The 22,378-nt window shown below is 44.4% G+C and overlaps 1 protein-coding gene and 1 pseudogene across 1 annotated transcript; both read left to right on the top strand.

Moving 5' to 3' along the window:
* LOC135511940 (putative sodium-coupled neutral amino acid transporter 10) overlaps positions 1 to 12,477 on the top strand; it is a 40,176-nt pseudogene extending 27,699 nt beyond the window's left edge.
* Positions 12,478 to 14,895: 2,418 nt separating this feature from the next.
* tepsin (TEPSIN adaptor related protein complex 4 accessory protein) lies at positions 14,896 to 21,772 on the top strand. The gene is made up of 13 exons (XM_064933472.1): positions 14,896 to 15,048; positions 15,442 to 15,514; positions 15,660 to 15,751; positions 15,949 to 16,042; positions 16,170 to 16,237; positions 16,325 to 16,406; positions 16,721 to 16,792; positions 16,904 to 17,092; positions 17,240 to 17,429; positions 17,534 to 17,647; positions 17,775 to 17,853; positions 17,969 to 18,103; positions 20,205 to 21,772. The coding sequence occupies exons 1-13, from the start codon at positions 15,010 to 15,012 to the stop codon at positions 20,904 to 20,906; spliced, it is 1,929 nt and encodes a 642-aa protein (XP_064789544.1). The 5' UTR covers positions 14,896 to 15,009; the 3' UTR covers positions 20,907 to 21,772.
* The last annotated feature ends 606 nt before the right edge of the window (positions 21,773 to 22,378 follow it).

Raw genomic sequence — 22,378 nt, 5'->3', positions numbered from 1 at the left:
TAGACAGACCAGACCAGACCAGGGTAGACAGACCAGACCAGGGTAGACAGACCAGACCAGGGTAGACAGACCAGACCAGGGTAGACAGACCAGACCAGACCAGGGTAGACAGACCAGACAAGGGTAGACGGGCAGGGCAGGGCAGACAGACTTGGGTTGATTCACTCAGGATACTCCACATCAGGTTTTTGGTTTCTCTCCTCTAACTCTTGTCTCTCTCCTTTCTTTTCCTGTATACTGGCTCCTGTCACAGTGATAAAAAAGCTGGTTGCAGGTATGAACTCATCCCTCGCCTTCTGTCGCTCTGTCGTTCTCTCTACTTGTTATGGAAGGTTTGGGAGTCACTTCCTTTTAGGTGGTTGTAGAACTTAACGGCTCTTTTCTGAATTTTGTAAGTTAGCTGGTATCAGCCTAAATCTGCTCTGCATGTATTTGGTGTTTTACATTGTACACAGAGGATATTTTAGCAGATTTTTGCATTCAGAGTCTAAATTTGGTGTTTGTTCCATTTTGGGAATTCTTGGTTGGTGAGCGGATCCCAGACCTCACAACCATAAAGGGCAATGGGTTCTATAACTGATTCAAGTATTTTTAGCCAGGTCCTAATTGGTTTGTCGAATGTTATGTTCCTTTTGATGGCGTAGAAGGCCCTTCTTGCCTTGTCTCTCAGATCGTTCACAGCTCTGTGGAAGTTACCTGTGGCGCTGATGTTTAGGCCGAGGTATGTATAGTTTGTTGTGTGCTCTAGGGCAGGTATTCCCAAACTGGGGTACTACGTGCAATGCCGTCGGGGGTTCGCCAAATAAAAATGTGATTCACATGTATTTTTTAAATAACATTTATATTTCAAAATGGGGCTATACATTTGGGTGAGTTTTTTTTTTTCTTCTCCGAGTAGCTTTGTTTCACTGCCAAAAATAAAATTAAACCATCTAGTGTTCAGCGAAATAACAACACAATGTCAAATACAGGTAGCCCAGTCAAATAATTAACATCCAATCACATTAACCGCTACTCTCTCGTGGGAATTCCATTAACGGTCCGTATGTAGTTGCTGCTCATTCCGTTTGCTCGACAATTGATAGATGTGTCCATAGAGACACATACCAGCTTTACTGCTACTACTACTAGGACATCATACTGCTACTACCAACAGTACTTCACCTGTCGACGACACAAGTTGTTCTGCTTCCACGAGCACATCCAATGCTAGCATCAGTAATTCTACATCTGTTGTTAGCCCAGCTAGCATGGACACTGAGGGTTGTGAATCTGATGCAGCCAAAGAGCTACTGGCCCTTACCAGGGAAAGCACCAAACAACAGACAGGGACGTTGGACCATCGAAGAGGCGCAAATATGATGAGATCTACATTGATTTGGGGTTCACTTATATTGGGTGTAGTGCCTTTCCTCAGCCACAGTGTGTTATATGTGCAAAGTACTATCTCACAACTCTATGAAACTTTCACTGTTGCGCAGACATTTAGAAACAAAACATGCCAATTGGAAAAATAAGCCACAGGAGTTATTTGAGCGAGAATTAAGACGACTTTCGAGAAGTAGGACGTGTAAAAGCAACAGATACCATTAATAAGAAGGGGCTAGATGTGTCTAATATGGTGAGCTACCGAGTGGCTAGGACAGACAAGCCCCATACTATTGTGGAGGACTTAATTCTTCCTGCTGCCGCGGATATGGCTGGGACAATGTTGGGGGAAAAGGCCCAAAAAACCTATACAGACAATGACTTCATCAAACAACACTGTTTCATGACGCATCAGTGACATGGCAGGAGATGTTTTGAAACAATTACTGCTTCGCATACAAGCCAGTGAATTCTATGATGGCGCAAAAGCCATTACAGGGAGACATAGTGGAGTGTTAACGCACGTGCAAGCAGTTTCTCCCTGTGCCATTTGGGTACACTGCAGCATCCACCGAGAGGCTCTTGCTGCCATAGGAATGCCTGACCGTTTGAAAGACGTTTTGGACACTACAGTGAAAATGGTTAACTTTGTTAACGCAAGACCCCTGAACTCTCATGTATTTTCTGCACTATGCAATGATATGGGCAACGACCATGTAACGCTTTTACAACAAATAGAAGTGTGCTGGTTATCAAGGGGCAAAGTATTGACAAGTTTTTTTTATTTTTATTAAGAGACAATAATTTTTACTTGTCTTGACTGCTTGCATGATGATGAGTTTTTCACACGACTGGGTGTTTTTTTTCTCACCTGAATGATCTGAATCAAGGATTTAAAGGGACTCTCTGCGACTATAATCAGTGTGCGGGACAACATTGAGGCTATGATTAAGAAGTTGGAGCTCCTTTCTGTCTGCATTAACAAGGACAACACACAGGTCTTTCCATCATTGTATCATATTATGTGTGCAAATGAACTCATGCTTACGGACAATGTCACATTTGATATAGCGAACCACCTGAGTGAGTTGATTGCGTAATTACGCAGGTACTTTCCCGAAACAGATGACACCAACAACTAGATTTGTTAGCCCTTTCATGCCCTGCCTCCAGTCCACTTACTTAAATCTGAAGAAGAGAGCCTCATCAAAATTGCAACAAGCGGTTCTGTGAGAACTGATTTTAATCAGAAGCCACTGCCAGATTTCTGGATCGGGCTCAGAGTATCCTGCCTTGGCAAATCGCGCTGTTAAGGCACTGATGCCCTTTGCAACCATGTACCTACAGTTGAAGTCGGAAGTTTACATACACTTAAGTTGGAGTCATTAAAACTCGGTTTTCAACCACTCGACAAATTTCTTGTTAACTAACTATACATAGCTAACTAACTATAGTTTTGGCAAGTCTGTTAGGATATCTACTTTGTGCATGGCACAAGTACTTTTCCCAACAATTGTTTACAGACAGACTATTTCACCTTTAATTCACTGTATCACAATTCCAGTGGGTCAGAAGTTTACATACACTAAATTGACTGTGCCTTTAAACAGCTTGGAAAATTCCAGAAAATTATGTCATGGCTTTAGAAGCTTCTGTTAAGCGAATTGACATCATTTGAGTCAATTGGAGGTGTACCTGTGGATGTATTTCAAAGCCTACCTTCAAACTTTGTGCCTCTTTGCTTGACATCACCACGTTCATCTGTACAAACAATAGTACGCAAGTATAAACACCAAGGGACCACGCAGCTGTTATACCGCTCAGGAAGGAGACGCGTTCTGCCTCCTAGAGATGAACGTACTTTGGTGCGAAAGTGCAAATCAATCCCAGAACAACAGCAAAGGACCTTGTGAAGATGCTGAAGAAACAGGTACAAAAGTATCTATATCCACAGTAAAACGAGTTCTATATCGACATAACCTGAAAGGCCGCTCAGCAAACCCATCATAAAAAAGCCAGATTACGGTTTGCAACTGCACATGGGGACAAAGATAATACTTTTTGTAGAAATGTCCTCTGGTCTGATGAAACAAAAAGTTAACTGTTTGGCCATAATGATGTCTTTATGTTTGGAGGAAAAAGGCGGAGGCTTGCGAGCCGAAGAACACCATCCCAACCGTGAAGCACGGGGGTGGCAGCGTCATGTTGTGGGGGTGCTTGGCTGCAGGAGGGATTGGTGCACTAAACAAAATAGATGGCTTCATGAGGTAGGAAAATGATGTGAATATTTTGAAGCAACATCTCAAGACATCAGTTAAACAAGTTAAAGCTTGGTCGCAAATGGGTCTTCCAAATGGACAATGACCCCAAGAATACTTCCAAAGTTGTGGCAAAATGGCTTAAGGACAACAAAGTCAAGGTATTGGAGTGGCCATCACAAAGCCCTGACCTCAATCCCATAGAATATTTTTGGGCAGAACTGAAAAAGCCTGTGTGGGCAAGGAGGCCTACAAACCTGACTCAGTTACACCAGCTCTGTCAGGGGGAATGTGCCAATATTCACCCAACATATTGTGGGATGCTTGTGGAAGGCTACCCGAAACATTTGACCCAAGTTAAACAATTTAAAGGCAATGCTACCATACTAATTGAGTGCATGTAAATGTATGACCCACTGGGAATGTGATGAAATAAGAGTTACACATGGAGTAAAACAAACATACAGTCAATAATACAGTATAAACAAGTCTTGGTTTCCTATCTTCAGTGCAGTGGGCAGCTGGGAGGAGGTGTTCTTATTCTCCATGGACTTTACAGTGTCCCAGAACTTTTTTGAGTTGGTGTTGCAGGAAGCAAATTTCTGTTTGAAAAAGCTAGCCTTGGCTTTTCTAACTGCCTGTGTATAATGGTTTCTAGCTTCCCTGAACAGCTGCATATCACGGGGGCTGTTCGATGCTAATGCAGAACGCCATAGGATGTTTTTGTGTTGGTTAAGGGCAGTCAGGTCTGGGGAGAACCAAGGGCTATATCTGTTCCTGGTTCTAAATTTCTTGAATGGGGTATGTTTATTTAAGATGGTTAGGAAGGCATTTAAAAAAATATCCAGGCATCCTCTACCGACGGGATGAGATCAATATCCTTCCAGGATACCCCGGCCAGGTCGATTAGAAAGGCCTGCTCGCTGAAGTGTTTCAGGGAGCGTTTTACAGTGATGAGTGGAGGTCGTTTGACCGATTACGGATGCAGGCGATGAGGCAGTGATCGCTGAGATCTTGGTTGAAGACAGCAGAGGTGTATTTAGAGGGCAAGTTGGTTAGGATGATATCTATGAGGGTGCCCATGTTTAAGGCTTTGGGGAGGTACCTGGTAGGTTCATTGATAATTTGTGTGAGATTGAGGGCATCAAGTTTAGATTGTAGGATGGCTGGGGTGTTAAGCATGTTCCAGTTTAGGTCGCCTAACAGCACGAGCTCTGAAGACAGATGGGGGCAATCAGTTCACATATGGTGTCCAGAGCACAGCTGGGGGCAGAGGGTGGTCTATAGCAGGCGGCAATGGTGAGAGACTTGTTTTTAGAGAGGTGGATTTTTAAAAGTAGAAGTTCAAATTGTTTGGGTACAGACCTGGATAGTAGGACAGAACTCTGCAGGCTATCTTTGCAGTAGATTGGAACACCGCCCCCTTTGGCAGTTCTATCTTGCCTGAAAATGTTGTAGTTTTTGGAATTAACATTTCAGAATTTTTGGTGGTCTTCCTAAACCAGGATTCAGACACAGCTAGAACATCCGGGTTGGCAGAGTGTGCTAAAGCAGTGAATAGAACAAACTTAGGGAGGAGGCTTCTAATGTTAACATGCATGAAACCAAGGCTATTACGGTTACAGAGGTCGTCAAAAGAAAGCGCATGGGGAATAGGAGTGGAGCTAGGCACTGCAGGGCCTGGATTCACCTCTATATCACCAGAGGAACAGAGGAGGAGTAGAATAAGGGTGCGGCTAAAAGCAATAAGAATTGGTCATCTAGAACGTTTGGAACAGAGAGTAAAAGGAGGTTTCTGGGGGCGATAAAATAGCATCAAGGTATAATGTACAGACAAAGGTATGGTAGGATATGAATACAGTGGAGGTAAACCTAGGTATTGAGTGATGAAGAGCGAGATATTGTCTCTAGAAACATCATTGAAACCAGGAGATGTCATTGCATGTGTGGGTGGTGGAACTAATAGGTTGGATAAGGTATAGTGAGCAGGACTAGAGGCTCTACAGTGAAATAAGCCAATAAACACTAACCAGAACAGCAATGGACAAGGCATATTGACATTAAGGAGAGGCATGCTTCGTCGAGTGATCAAAAGGGTCCGGTGAGTGGAGAGGTTGGTTGGGGGTCACGGCGATTTAGACAGCTAGCCAGGCCATCGGTAGCAAGCTAGCATAGGATGGAGGTCTGTTATTAGCCACCTCTTGCGTTCCTTAGCCACCTCTTGCGTTCCGTCAGTAGATTAGTGGGGTTCCATGTGGTAGAGGGGATTAATCCAAATCACACAACAACAACAAAAATAAAAACAATAGATATAGTTATAGAGGCCCAAAAAGACAAAAAATTAAAAATAGTAATAATATAAATAAATAAATTGTCCGATTGTCTATTCAGATAGCAGCCGATAAAACAGCTAATGGTTAGCAGGCCGCAGATTGGCGCTCAGGTAACGTCGTGACGGAGGAGCCAGCCGGATAACTCCTTCAGGTAGATAACGTCGGCAGTCCAGTTGTGAAGGCCCGGTGGGGCTCCGCGTAGGCAGTAAAACGGGTCCGGATAGGTGACTGCAGCCCAGGAGTAATTGATGGAACTCTTCAGCTGGCTAGCTCCGGAATAATTGATGTTTGCTCCGGAATCGACGAAAGCCGATAATCACACGGATAGCAGCTAGCTAGCTGTGAGATCCAGGTATGAATGTCCAGAGTTAGCGGTTGAAATCCAGGAACATGGAGAGAAAAATTGGTCCGGTATGTTCTGAGCCGCGCTGTGCTGCGCCGTACAAAACTGGCGATAGATTTTCGAGCTAAAAGACAGCTGATGACCACAAACCGTGGTTAGCTGAATACTAACGATTTGCCAGTAAAGAAGCGATCTAGCTTCTGAACTAGCTTCTGAACTAGCTTCTGAACTAGCTTCTGGCTAGCTCCTTGGAGTTTCTGTCTAGCTTCTTGGAGGATTACAGATTTGAGGTAAATAATACTTTTTTATAAATATAAATTGGTGAGGTGGGTTGCAGGAGAGTGTTTTGAAGATGAGTTTATGGAAAATTTGAAAAATGTATGTGAAAAAAGTTATATATACGGGACAAGACGAGGACAAAAGACGTCTGAACTGCTATGCCATCTTGGTTTTTGAAGGAAAAACAGCCAACAAGTACTCAGCATATGTGGGAACTCCTTCAAGACTATTGGAAAAGCATTCCTCATGAAGCTGGTTGAGAGAATGCCTTGTGTGTGCAAAGCTGTTATCATGGAAACTTTGAAGAATCTCAAATCTAAAATATATTTGGATTTGTTTTAACATGTTTTTGGTTACTATATGATTCTACGTGTTATTTCATAGTTTTGATGTCTTCACTATTATTATACAATGTAGAAAATAGTCAAAATAAAGAAAAACCCTTGATTGAGTAGGTGTGTCTAAACTTTTGACTGGTACTGTACATCCCTGTCTCACCCCACGGCCCTGTGGAAAGAAATGTGTTTTTTTGCTCATTTTAAGCACGCACTGTTCTATTTCCATCAATTTGTATAGCAGACCCTAATTCCGAATTGAGTCAAGCTTTTTTGCAATCAAGAAAGCAGGGGAAGACTTTGCCTTTGTTTTGGTTTGTTTGTCAATTAGGGTGTGCAGGGTGAATACGTGGTCTGTTGTATGGTAATTTGGTACAAAGCCAATTTGACAATTTCTCAGTACTTTGTTTTCACTGAGGAAATGTCTTCTGTTGATGATGGAGTAGATTTTCCCAAGTTTGCTGTTGACGCATATCCCACGGTAGTTATTGGGGTCATATTTGTCTCCACTTTCATGGATTGGGGTGATATGTCCTTGGTTCCAAATATTGCGGAAGTTGCAAGAGCTGATGATGTTACAAAGTTTAAGTATAGCCAATTGGAATTTATAGTTTGTATATTTTATAATTTCATTGAGGATATCATCAACACCACAGACCTTTTTGGGTTGGAGGGTTTATATTTTGTCCTGTAGTTCAATAAATGTAATTGGAGAATCTGGTAGTCTTTAATAGTTGATTCTAAGATTTGTATTTGATCATGTATACGTTTTTGCTATTTGTTCTTTGTTCTTTGTTATAGAGACAAAAGGATTGGAGTAGTGGTTTATCCATACATCTCTGTTTTGGATAGATAACTCATGTATGTTTAGTGTGTTCAAAGTGTTTCTCTCACTCTCTGTATTCACATCGTCACTCAACTTTTTAATTCTGTGTCCCCCTAACCCAAATGGCCATGACCCTCAAGTTCTAACCCCCCCCCCCCCCCCCCCCCCACCTTGTCCAAACTGTTGTTGTTTGTAGCAACCATACCCAACATTAATTTGACTGAGTTATCCCTTCGCTAGCCCCCCCCCTTAAACACATCCCTATACTGTTTGTCTGGATAAATCGAATACCCTTTCTCCCTCCAATACCTCCAAATATATGATTTATGAATGGTATATTCAACCCACTTGTAATTGACTCCCCCTGTGTGTGTTTGGTGTGTTCTAACCCTGTATCCCCCATGTAGAGGGTCAGTTGGACCATGCTGCTCTGCTGCAGGTTATAAAGGAGCAGCAGGAGCAGCAGAAGAGACTGTTGGACCAGCAGGAGAAACTACTGGCTGTCATACAGGAACAGCACCAGGAGATGCACCCCAGAAAGACTGGTACAGACACACAGCGTGTGCACACTCATACGTGTTCTGTCTTTATATTGTGATGTGTATCTAAGTGTTGAGTAATTCAACTGTTTGGTTATTAAAAGGGAAAGTAAATAACGATCTTTGTATTACGACAGATGGAGCTTCAGAGGCTGATGCAGAGAAGGGGGTCCAGGAGGAGGGGGGCGCATCCAAACACAAAGACCCAGCTCAAGGTGGTCCTGCCCTGGCCTCAGACACCATGGAGCCTGGGGAGCCAGCTGGAGCTCCACAGGCCGGAGGGGCCGAGCCTCACATCCAGCCCCACAATGAGGTCCTCCCTGTGGAGAAGAGTGCAGAAGAGCAGGTCTTCAAAGTGGTTGCCACTGTTATTGCCAAACAAGAAGTACTTCTGGAGGTCCCTAAACGGCCCGTTTTGGCTGAGGCAGCAATTGTGGCAGGGGCAGAGGTGGAGGCCCTTAAGGAGAGGGACCTTGGGGCTAGGGGAGTACCGCTGGGTCAGGAGGTGACAGGGGATGAAGGTAGAACCAGCCCAGCTGCCACCTGCCAAAGCTGAGGACGAGGTCGTTAAAGGAGGGGTGGAGGTAGTGGACAAGGCGAAGGAGAGGATAGAGAAAGAGAGACTGGAGGAAGTGAGGATTGATAGAGCAGTGCAGGGGAGGGTGGAGGAGGAACGGTTGGATAGGGAGAGGAGGGAGAAACTGTTGAGAGCAGGAGAATGAAAACTCCAGAGTAGAGAAGGAGGGAATAGAGAATGAGAGGCTGGAAAAGGAGCGAGCAGAGAGGGAGAGCGGAGCGAGGGAGGATCCAGTGGGAGAAGATGGAGAGAGAGGTGATGGAGAAAAAGGACCAGGAGCAGAAGGAGAAATTGGCACAGCTGGAGAGCGCCATCAAGGCCCGGGAGGAGCAGGCTCTGGCTGCAGCTGGGCCAGGACCTGTCAAACCAGGATTAGGAGAAGAACTAGGGGCTGTGAAGAAGAGTGGACGGGACCTGAAGGAGAGGGCGACCGTCCAGTCAGACTCCAGCGATGTTGTTGAAGAGAAGACCCACAAAGGCCATGACCAGGGGGTCCAGGAGAAGGTCAGGGACCAAGGAGACATGGACCTGAGAGGGAGGAGGAGAGCCCTGGGGGTAGGGGAGGCTGGGGGTTCCAGGATGGGTGTGCCAGGGCTGGAGCCCTTCTTGGACATGGGGGGGTGGGATTTCCATGCAGCCCTGGAGGCACCGCCACTCGGGGAGCACTGGTACACACACTCCAGATAAAACAGACCTCTGAGCTTGAGAGAGATGAGTAACTGGGAGTGTTATTTTATTTTTTACCTTTATTTAATCAAATCAAATCAAATCAAATTTATTTATATAGCCCTTCGTACATCAGCTGATATCTCAAAGTGCTGTACAGAAACCCAGCCTAAAACCCCAAACAGCAAGCAATGCAGGTGTAGAAGCACGGTGGCTAGGAAAAACTCCCTAGAAAAGCCAAAACCTAGGAAGAAACCTAGAGAGGAACCAGGCTATGTGGGGTGGCCAGTCCTCTTCTGGCTGTGCCGGGTAGAGATTATAACAGAACATGGCCAAGATGTTCAAATGTTCATAAATGACCAGCATGGTCGAATAATAATAAGGCAGAACAGTTGAAACTGGAGCAGCAGCACGGCCAGGTGGACTGGGGACAGCAAGGAGTCATCATGTCAAGTAGTCCTGGGGCATGGTCCTAGGGCTCAGGTCAGTTGAAACTGGAGCAGCAGCACGGCCAGGTGGACTGGGGACAGCAAGGAGTCATCATGTCAGGTAGTCCTGGGGCATGGTCCTAGGGCTCAGGTCCTCCGAGAGAGAGAAGGAGAGAATTAGAGAACGCACACTTAGATTCACACAGGACACCGAATTTAACCAGGCAAGTCAGTTAAGAACAAATTCTTATTTTCAATGATGGCCTAGGAACGGTGGGTTAACTGCCTGCTCAGGGGCAAAACGACAGCAGCTTGGGGGTTTGAACTTGCAACCTTCCGGGTACTAGTCCAACACTCTAACCACTAGGCTACCCTGTATACACGCACATAAATACGGTATAACATACACTCACGGACAGTTGGGTTGGACTGGGCAAATCCCTGTATTTACACACTAACTCACATATAGTTGGTTAGAATGTGCACACCCTATTCTCTCTCTCACACACACATGTACAGTTGGTAGTTATACAGGTGTTCATACTATTCACAACACACATTCTTTCTCTCCCACACAGTCATGTTCCATGATCACACTCTGCCTTACCGCCTGTCTTCATAATACCAGACCAGTACAGGAGGAGTGTGAGTGTGTGAGGTGCATTGATTGTTATAGGGAACATTCTGGCTTGTGTTAACACAGGCGACCCAATTCTGAGCTTTTTACCAATTATTGGCAAAAGATCTGATTTGGTCATAATACCATTTATTGGCTGAAGATGGATCAGCATTGGGCTGCCTGTGTGTCTTCATTCGACCCTAGTCTGTGTTCTTCTACCAAATAGGAATGTTTTGTTTTTAGCATGCTCCTTCCATGATTCCAGAAGACATTGCAGATATAGTGATGATAAAGATATTGTAGCAATGATCAAATATATTGTAGACTATTCTATAATAATATGCTGTATTATGCTGCCATAAATCTATTTAAAATATATTTGTATGTAAATATTAACTTATTTTAGTTTTTTTATTAAGAAGCTCAATGCTCTACTGTAATGTATGTTAAGCTATGCAATACCACATGCCAAGTTTCCTTTTGTTCTGTGTGTTTGAGAGAGCAATGCACCACCTATCCGGCTATCCAATGGCTGCATTTGAGTCACTTTAAATCCCTTGATACTTCTAGGTGATGTGGAGTTTTCATTTTGGCTCTGTAGAGATTACTTGTGCTTGTTTTTGTTACTGTAGTGCTTTTGTTAAGCCCGTTGAAATGTATGTTAGTTATTGTGAGCTGTAAATAGTGTATATGTTATTTTCTGAACGTAGCTAAATGTTCTCATGCTGCTTTTTTAAAACATATTTTTGGAAAACATTCATAGTACATTTAATTAAGGATAAATCGGTTAGCTTCCTTGCTTACATTTTCCTCTCGATTTTAAACCAGACTTCCATTTTGATGAGTACAAACTGCTACTGTAGTGTTGTATAGTGTAACCTTATTTCTACACTGACTGGTCAAAACATTAAGAACTAATATTGAGTTGCAACAACCCCCCTTTTGTCCTCAGAACAGCCTCGACTCTACAAGGTGTCAAGCGCCCCAGAGGGATGCTTCCCACAGTTGTCAAGTTGGCTGGATGTCCTTGATACACACAGGAAACTGTTGAGTGTGAAAAACCCAGCAGTATAGGAGTTCTTGACACACTCAAACCGGTTTGCCTGACACCTACTACCATACCCCATTCAAAGGCACGTTAATCTTTTGTCTTGCCCATTCACCCTCTGAATGGCACACATACACAATCCATGTCTCAAGGCTTCAAAATCCTTCTTTAACCAGTCTCATCTACACTGATTGAAGTGGATTTAACAAGTGACATCAATAAGGAATCATAGCTTTTGCCTGGATTCACCTGGTCAGTCTGTCATGGAAAAAGCAGGTGTCCATAATGTTTTGTACACTGTGTAATGTACAATTCCCAAAAGTTTTACCCACAAAGGAGTTCTGAATCTATAACTCTGGTTCTACTCTCTCCACCTTTCATACATGACATTTTCCATGACTTAAACTAATGTGGTTGTTTTGTTTAGTCATATCCTGTGTGTGGGTGCCACTGCTTTGTGCCTTGTAACTTGCAGTGAAATGAATGGGCCAAAGTGAGGAACTGTATTGACATGTAAATGTAAGTTTCGTTAACCCTGGCTGAGTTTTTCTTATGAAGTGGCTTCTCTCGTGGTGACAATGTAAGGCAAAATACTGGAATACTTGTAATGTAAATGTAGAGGTGGTTTATTTATGCAATTTAATTGTTAACTTGTAGCATTTGAAACCGTGGCTTTGATTTCTACAATGGTGCACTGTGCTGTAGCTACTATAAGGACAGCGAATGAAATGGACTCCACAGAGAGAGGACATCAATAGTGGCTTCATAACTGCTCATGACTTATTCTATAGAAGAGTTTATTTTTCTGTAAAGCTTTCAAGTCATTGTATTTTTTGAAAATGTGCAAAATATTCAGTTTCAGTTGTCAAAATGTGTGTTGTGTACATGAACAAAAGTGACCCCATACACATGTATTTACATAACAATATTACAATTCGGCTAAGTCATCTGTGCTGTGCATACATTTTACGTATCAGTGACCCCAGGACACAAACCCACAATCCTGCCGTTGCAAGCGCCATGCTCTACCAACTGAGCCATAAAGGACATATTATAAAGACACAGTCCTACAAGTCTTCGGTAGTGGGCTCCATGTTAGTACACAGTATGACATTAAAGCATTATTGAAAAGAGTGTTGTCCAAACACTGTCCTGGCATTACCCCTGGAACCAATTTTAAACAGGTGAGACAAGAAGTCTTTCAGCACCTGCCAGCACATTACTGATACAGTACTATATGATGTTCATGGAACATGGAGGGGACATTGGGTCCATTGCCTGGTTGTGTTGAAGATACTTCTTGGCCTGCAAGACAATTTGATACATCAAAAACAGACAATTTGATCAAATGTACAATGAAACCCCTGTAATATGTCATTCACTGCTGTAACAAAGCAAGCCTTCAGAGCATCAAACTAACACACAGGTCCTTTCTCAGCTCCTGTCTGCCTGTGGTGGAAGCAGTCACACACTTCCCATAAACTGCAGCCTGAGGAGAACAAGATATTCAGAAGTATTTTGATAAGATTTTAATGGTTAGAATAGAATAGATAAATCTATGGTCCAAGTAATTTCTAGTCCACACTCAGTTTCCTCTTGATTATTCCCTAAGAGTCCCCATAGCAACATCGGGGGCCACTGGCACCATGCATATCAATCAATTGAAGCCAAATTCCTTGGCAGGCAATTCCTGTCCTTCTGAGTTCTCCCACTTACATACAGTACATCACCAGAAGTATGTGGACACCCATTCAAATGAGTGGATTTGGCTATTTCAGCCACACCCGCTGCTGACAGGTGTAATTGAGCACACAGCCATGCGATCTCCATGGACAAAAATTGGCAGTAGAATGGCCCGTACTGAAGAGCTCAGTGACTTTCAAAGTGGCACCGTCGTAGGATGCCACCTTTCCAACAAGCCAGTTAGTCAAATTTCTGCCCTGCTAGAACTGCCCCGGTCAACTGTAAGTGCTATTATTGTGAAGTGGCAACGTCTAGGAGCAACAACGGCTCAACTGCGAAGCGGTAGGCCACACACTCAAAGGCAGTTCAAAACTGCCTCTGGAAGCAACGTCAATAGAATAACTTCGTCAGGAGCTTCATGAAATGGGTTTCCATGGCCGAGCAGCCACACACAAGCCTTAGATCACCAAGTGCAATGCCAAGGATCGGCACAATTGGAAACGCGCTCTCTGGAGTGATGAATCACGCGTCACCATCTGGCAGTCCGACTGATGAATCTGGGTTTGGCGGATGCAAGTAGAACGCTACTTGCCTGAAGGCATATTGCGGAGGAATAGCGGTCTGGGGCTGTTTATCATGGTTTGGGCTAGACTCCTTAGTTCCAGTGAAGGGAAATCTTAACACTACAGTATACAAATGACATTCTAGATGAAACTGTTCCCCTAACTGTTGCCACAAAGTTGGAAGAAGGCCCTTTCCTGTTTCAGCATGACAATGCCCCCGTGCACAAAGCGAGGTCCATACAGAAATAGTTTGTTGAGACCGGTGTGGAAGAACTTGACTGGACTGCACAGAGCCATGACCTCAAACCTATCGAACACCTTTGGGATGAATTGAAATGCTGACTGTGAGCCAGGCCTAATCACCCAACATCAATGCCCAACCTCACTAATGCTCATGGCTGACTGGAAGCAAGTCCCTGCAGCAATGTTTCAACATCTAGTGGAAAGCCTTCCCAGAAGAGTGGAGGTTGTTGTAGCAGCAAAGGGAGGGGGGGGGGGGCAACTCCATATTAATGTCCATGATTTTGGAATGAGATGTTCTACGAGCAGGTGTCTACATACTTTTGGTCATGTAGCGTATGATGACCACAGGTATAGATGCTTTTGGATTATGAATGGCTACAGTGCCCATATTTGTTAGGTAGCTAGCAAGTAGCTACATACGCACCCCACCAGTACACTGGGCAAACAGCTATGGAAACCATCTCATCCTCTCTCGACTGCGAGTCCACACGTTTGATCAATAGGTACACACTTGATCAATAGTCTTTGAATAAATTGAATAACGATCTAATGCCTCTGCATAAGCTCTTGTACAATATTAAGTAAGTATCATAGAAATAGATGGCACTCGTAGGAAAATATCACTCAAACCATTTGATGACATAGTCCATGGACAGCGCCATGTTGTTGTCCCTGAATCAGGAAATTACATGCATGCAATCTACGAACGTGATTTGTTAGGGCAATATGGATTATGGACTTGTTGATTTGCCAATGGTTACCCTTACACTTAAAAGCATTGGACCAATGGTATTGTATGAGTTCTACCCATAGTTGTTTGATTGGCTACCTGTCATTGTAGACCCCGCCTTCGTTGTCAGTCCCAAGGAAGAGATGTGTAGCCTCCAGTTATTGCAAAATCATGGCAACATTCATGGAACGACTATCTTTCCTTCAGAAAGTAGGTGTTATTTTCCTATATAAATACTTGCAAATAACATTTTGATATAATGCGTATATGTCATTTTATGGGGGAACAGTACATTGTTTTGTAAATCCCATTACGCCCACTGTTTACTGTACCACAGCAACCTAGTTAGCTAACGTTAGCATGCTAGCACATCATAAGATATCACTCTCCCAGGACAGAAATCGTTTTTCATGATCAGACTTACATAAGACTTTAACGCTGTTGTCAATTGGTATGATTTCTTCCCACAGTGTATTACGTTGGACCCACCACCTTGTGCTTTTCGCTATAAACCCAAACATAAAATTACACAAATCCTAGCTAAATGGTCTATTCTGGTGTTCATCTGTTGGCCAATCTATGCATGATCACTTACCCTCTCAGGTTCCCACTCTGATGAAAGCAACAGCAGATGACGAAAAGCCCTGTCCTGGCTACCTCTTTGAAGACATCGGAAGTATCCTTTTATCCCCATCACCTCCCACTGTATGCTGATACAGTACTGTGTTCTGATATTAAAGATCATTTAGTGAGATCCTATTATTTTCAATGTCAACCCAAAGACAGTACAGTTTGTATCCTTTACCCTCCTGGCGCTGCAGAAATCTCCCAGGAGTCCACTGGGTGTGGTCAGTGCCTGTTGGAGTACCTGTTGGAGAGGCTGCAGGTAGAATCCTGCCATGTCAAAATAAAGGTGAGCTCAGCTAGCCAGGTTACCAGGCTTTCAGCTGCATTAAGAAGCCCCCAAACACTGAATTTGACCTTGATTTGTTAACTGAGGCTGAAGAGGAATAATGTAGAAGAATGCAGCTAATCTTCACCATATATCATATCAGCTATTCATCTGTTCCTCCTGTGCCTCTTCCCTTTCCATCGTTTTTGTCCTTCCAGGTTCTGAAGATCTTCGTCCATCTCTGTGGTCACGGATCACCTCACTTTCTGACGGAACTCAGGCGGAACTCCACCTTCATCCAGCAGGCCTCAGGTGAGATGATGATGATGGTGACCACTAATGCATCTCAGTGTCTCTATTTCATCCTTCTCTTTATGACAGTAGGGTTTCGGAGAGCTATGAGTGTTATACTGAATCTGTGTGTTATGCTGAATATCAGTTTACAGTGGTCCTCTTGACCCCATTCATGGCACCGCTATGTACCAGAAAGTGAGGGCCACGGCACAGGTGAGCCAAAACAATGTTGAAAACAATTACTATCCCCCAATGCGTCTTTTTGAAAGTCACAAACTCTCTGTCTTTATCGGTCTTCAGGAATTAGCCAGGTTACTCTTCACAGAGACAGTCTCTGTCCAGAGCAGCACGTCTCCATGCAAACTAGCCATGGCCAACATGGGTGAGTACATTGTGTTGTTATTGCATGTGTATCTCTCTTATTAGTTAACAAACAATCTCTGACCTAATACTGCTACTAATGACAGACATCTGGCTACTGAATGAATGGATGTGACCTCAATTACAATCAAGTTAAACCAATCTTTCTGACAGAGAGATTGAGGAAGAGAAAAGGAGGGAGGGTGGAGAAGAAGAAAGAAGCAGGGAGGAGTGAGGAAGAGACAGGTGGAAAAGAGGGAGTGGATGGGAAGAGTGGGGAAAGGCAGGCACACAAGTACAATGGTTGTCTTTTATCGTTGAGGTCTTTTGTTCCAGGCATGGGGTCAGAGTCTGCCCACGGATCCAGAATGCAGGGGTTTGGCTACAGCCCAGGGAAGAACACAACAAGTAGGTGGCAGCAACAAGGCCACCATTTTGGTTTCATGTGGCTCAGTGGACCTGTTTGAGTAGATTTCAAATACACCCAGTCAAATCCATATCACGTCCTTTTTCCGGCAGGTGGTGAGACCCTGATGGACAAGATCCGCAAGGCTACTGAGTTTGTGGCCAGTGCCGTCCTGCCCCCGATGGAACACCAGGGTATCCGACTCCATGACAACCACTACCGGGCGGTGGTGGCGCCTTCGGGCCTCGTAGAGGTGGCAGTGCCAGCATGTGCCTACACTGTGCCTCCTCACAGACCCAAAGGTGTTTTTACATCAGCTGTTATATTGATTAGATCGTTAGGCTTTTATTACATAGTTGTTACATATGTTTGACAGGACTGAAAGCCTTCTTCGCCTGTATTTCTCTCAAAATCCTGGCCTGTTCCCTCTCTCTCTTCCCTACTCTTAGTTTCCCAGCGGTGTCCAGGGCAGGTGGGTGGGGGCTGGGAGGAGATTGACAGCAGCCATAGCTCCTCCCACAACTCCTGTCAAGAGACCGCAGACCATTGCCAGGTCTCGGGGGGCGGTAGCAGCAATTCAGGTGGCACCGGTAGCCAATCGGGAGCCAGTAGGGAAAGCTCCGGAGACCTATCAGAACGGTGGAAATATTACATGATATAAAAAGTCTTTACCAGCAAAATACTAAATGAGTCAACCATGCTGAGTCTTCCTCTCTCTCCCTCCATCCACCTGTCTCTGTCAGGGTGGAGGCTATGCAGTTAGGGGACTGTGGGCAGGAGATGGCGCTGATCAGAAGGATGACTGAGGGCTCCAAGGTCTTCCTGTCCAGAGAGGAGAACCAGCACTTCATCAAGGAGTCAGTACAGACCAATAGGTTGCATGTTATTAGAGCATTGGCTTCGACCTTTGTTCTAGTCTGCCTTCACCTTGATTTTTGTCCAGTGTTTTTTTGGATGTTTTAATTCCCTCCCATCTGTCCCCAGGTGTTCCACTCTGAACTGTGAGGTGGTGGTGGAGCTGCTCTCTCGCAGACTGCAGGACCCGTCACAGACTGCCCAGATGGTACAGTCAATATATATGTGTCTTGAATGTGCTGCTATTTTGACCAGGTTTCTCTTGAAAAATAAACAAAGATCTCAAATATGTGTGAATGTGCTGCTTCCCTCCTTCCCACCAGAGGGCGCTGTGTGCTGTGGCCTGTCTCATGACCTCTGATCTGCTGTCTCTGGAGCAAATCTTCGGGGTGACCCAGAGGAGGCTGGTCCAGCTGAGTGAGGGACCTCCAGGGCCTGTAGCCAACAAGACCATCAAGGTAACACATAATCTAATTATTACCTTTTAAAGCTGCAATATGTCACTTTTTGGGCGACCAAACCAAATTCAAATAGAAATGAGTTATAGATCTTTCATTCCCATTGAAAGCAAGTCTACGAAGCGGTAAATCTGTTGTGTGTGCTATTTCTATGCTTTCCGTTCTTAAGTTTTGTTTTTTTTACTTTCGGTTTCACACCTGCTCGTCGTACATCTCATTCCAAAATCATGGGCACTAATATGGAGTTGGTCTCCCCCCTTTGCTGCTATAACATCCTCCATTCTTCTGAGAAGGGGCGGCAGGGTAGCCTAGTGGTTAGAGCGTTGGACTAATAATCGGAAGGTTGCAAGTTCAAATCCCCGAGCTGACAAGGTATCTGTCGTTCTGCCCCTGAACAGGCAGTTAACCCACTGTTCCGAGGCCAGAATTTGTTCTTAACTGACTTGCCTAGTTAAATAAAGGTAAAAAAGAAAAATAAATAAAAAGAAGGCTTTCCACAAAATATTGCAACATTGCTGGAACAAGGGGCTGAGCCTGACCATTATTCCTCCTCCACCAAACCCAGATTCATCTGTCGGAATCATCACTCCAGAGAATGCATTTCCACTGATCCAGAGTCCAATGGCGGCGAGCTTTACACCATTCTAGCCCACGCTTGTCATTGCGCATGGTGATCTTAGGCTTGTGTGAAGCTCCTGACGAACAGTTATTGTGTTGACGTTGCTTTGAACTCAGTAGTGAGTGTTGCAACCGAGGACAGGCGACTTTTAACGCTTCAGCACTCGGTGGTTCCGTTCTTTGAGCTTGTGTGGCCTAGCACTTTGCGGCTGAGCCATTGTTGCTCCTAGACGTTTCCACTTCACAATAACAGCACTTACAGCTGACCGGGGCAGCTCTAGCAGGGCAGAAATTTGACAAACTGACTTGTTGAAAAGGTGTCATCCAATGATGGTGCCACATTGAAAGTCACTGAGCTCTTTAGTAAGGCCATTCTACTGATAATGTTTGTCTATGGAGATTGCATGGCTGTGTGCTCGATTTTATACACATTTCAGCAACGGGTGTGGCTGAAATAGCCAAATCCACTCATTTGAATGGGTGTCCACATACTTTTGGTGATGTACTGTATGTAAGTGGGAGAACTCAGAAGGACAGGAATTGCCTGCCAAGGAATTAGGCTTCAATTGCTATGCATGGTGCCAGTGGCCCCCGATGTTGCTATGGGGACTCTTAGGGAATAATCAAGAGGAAACTTGAGTGTGGACTGGAAATTACTTGGACCATAGATTCATCTATTCTAACAAGTGAAGTCATCCTCTAAAATCTTATCAAAATACTTCTGAATATCTTGTTCTCCTCAGGCTGCAGTTTATGGGAAGTGTGTGACTGCTTCCACCACAGGCAGACAGGAGCTGAGAAAGGACCTGTGTGTTAGTTTGATGCTCTGAAGGCTTGCCGTGCGGTAGCAGAGAAAAAAAGTCTATAACTTGGGTGACTGGAGTCTTTGACAATTTTATGGGCTTTCCTCTGACACCACCTATTGTATAAGTCCTGGATGGCAGGAAGCTTGGCCCCAGTGATGTACTGGTCCATTCGCACTACCCTCTGTAGCGCCTTAACATTCAGATGCCAAGCAGTTGCCATACCAGGCAGCGATGCAACCGGTCAGGATGCTCTCGATGTTGCAGCTGTAGAACCTTTTGGGACCTTGGGGCCCATGCCAAATCTTTTCATTCTTCTGAGGGGAAAAGGCGTTGTCGTGCCCTCTTCACGACTGTCTTGGTGTGTTTGGACCATGATAGTTCATTGCTGATGTGGACACCAAGGAACTTGAAACTCAGCTTACATGGAACAATAATTCTCTACACTATATTGCTTGTTTTGTCACAAACTGAAATTAAGCGAACTATTAGAACTTTAGCAACCAGGGAATGGCAGGGTGATTTCTGCATATTGAACCTTTAATAATAAGTAAACACCAGAGAGGCAGAGTGTGATGAGCCTGGGTGTTAGAATCGAAGATGATGATCTACGATGGTTGACTCTTGATATATACACTATGTAGTTTTGAATTGTAAAATAGGATGGTTTTGCCTTCCAGATCCTTCGTCAGTTTAAGGCTTTGATGGGCGGGCCAATCATTGGTGCCGGATGTGATGCAGCAGCAGCCAATGGTGTTCCTCTATCCTCCTCGGATCAGCCCCCCACTCCCACAAGTCCCGCACTGCTACTGCCAACACGCCCAGGTGACATCACGGTCTTTAACCATCACAAAGGGAGAGACCCTGAGACTGAGCAGTCAACTGGGGGGCAAGCTCAACCCCCTCCCCTGCCTGACCTGGGCTGGGCCCAAAGGGGTACATCTGAGAGGTTACTAAATCTCAACCTTGATGATGAGAGAGGGTCTGCTAATCAGGATGAAGAGTTCATGGACAGTCAGGTTGGGTTTAGGACTGGTGAGACCCAGCTCACCTCAAATGTTACAGTTAAAGACTCAGAGCTCCAGACAGAGAGGGACCCATTCAGAGTCACGGACCCCCAGATCGAGCAGCCCTGTGGGGGTAGACTCTCTTTGTTCAGTGGCATGGAGCTGGTGGCCAGAGGGACGTCTGTGTGTCCATCAACCCTTACAGAGAGGAATGGAGATCTGCAGCTTCAGGTGGAAAAGAGAGACGGGAGGGAGTGTCTGAGTGTTACCCCTACAAACACACCGCTACTCTGTGTCGATGACAGTGATACAACGCCTACGTACAACCTCACGTTCACCAGCAGCCAATCAGCCTTCTCTTTCCTTCACCTTTGATCTCCAACATAGAACAGGAATGTTTAGGATCATGCTGGCACCATAGGCATCTCTGCTCTGAAAACATGACTACAATTTGTCAGGGGTGCCCAGCTCCCAGTCCTGAAGGTATGCAATGTTCGCTGTGAGTTGTTATATTAACTTAATTTCTATAATAATCCCCAGAGGTAAAAACTCTACACAGTATGCCTGGAGTATGTTCAGTTTGCAGAGTTATGTTTAACAAATGTGAGGCAATTTTTGAGCTAGTTAATGGTTACTTTGACTCAGGATTTTGCACAACAATGATTTTATGTTAGAGTAATCCACTTGGGCACACACTGATTGAATCAACATTGTTTCCATGTCATTTCAATGAAATGACTTTGAGCCAACGTGGAATAGATGTTGAATTGACATCTGTGCCCAGTGGGATGTGTCTTCCGCTCTTCTCTGGCACTAGGTGCCCTTCTTACTACCTTAAATATAAACATTGAGTGTTATTTCACAAGTGTGTTTTATTTCTACTCTTGATTCACATTCAATAGGAATGGGACTGGTTGTAGATTGCATGAACGATTTGCCAAAACCTCAATGAAATATAATGAAGTAATGTTTGACGAGGAGTTGTCGTTCTCTATGTCCTGTCTGTTGGTCAGAGCGCTACAGTATACGACAGATTGAAAGCATATTGGTACATTCAGTGGTGATACTGTGTCTATTTCAACTAAAGCCATGCTGTTGCACCACTGTGTGACTAGAATAAAACCTGCTGTTTGTTGCAGCACTAAGTAGAAGAAAGGCCTTTCATGGTGGGCCATTACATAACATTAGCAGCACCCCGCCCTACAGGCATTAAATAAATGGATCTGATTCACTGCAATTCCTCACTTGTCAGAAATGTGTTATCTGTTCAGTCATTTTTTGGTCTCTGGATATGCCATCTGATATTTTCAGATATTTTTCAGAGCTGATGTGATTGCTCAAATGACCAATTAGTGAAAAAGGATCAGAATCGGGCTGCCTGTGTAAACGCAGCCCGATTCTGATCCTTTTTCACTAATTGGTCATTTGAGCAATCACATCAGCTCTGAAAAATATCTGAAAATATCAGATTTGAGCTGCCTGTATAAACACAGCCTAATATTCAACTCCCCATGGGACCATGGTACTGCAATGCTTTGAATCAAATGTCCCCCTCTCCAGTGTGGGCTGACTAATCTACCAGCTCACATTTGTTGCATGTGTTTTAAATTTGATTGAAAACATTCGGGGCAGGGAAAAGTCAGATCAGAAGTTACGTAATCTAGTGGATCTTTCAGTCAGCAGGGAGTTGTCTCATATGTGGTTCAGCTTTGCTATGTGCCCGGAGGGGGCCCATGTTAGAACAAAAACACATTCCTGCACTACAAGAATAACAGGTATGTCACTATGGAAAAGTACCCATGGGACATCACAACTCTGACATCACCTCATTGAAGATTACATTTAAA

The sequence above is a fragment of the Oncorhynchus masou genome, chromosome 24, assembly GCF_036934945.1.
Source record: "Oncorhynchus masou masou isolate Uvic2021 chromosome 24, UVic_Omas_1.1, whole genome shotgun sequence".
Classification (NCBI taxonomy): Eukaryota; Metazoa; Chordata; class Actinopteri; order Salmoniformes; family Salmonidae; genus Oncorhynchus; species Oncorhynchus masou.
This window is presented reverse-complemented; position numbering and strand designations above follow the sequence as displayed.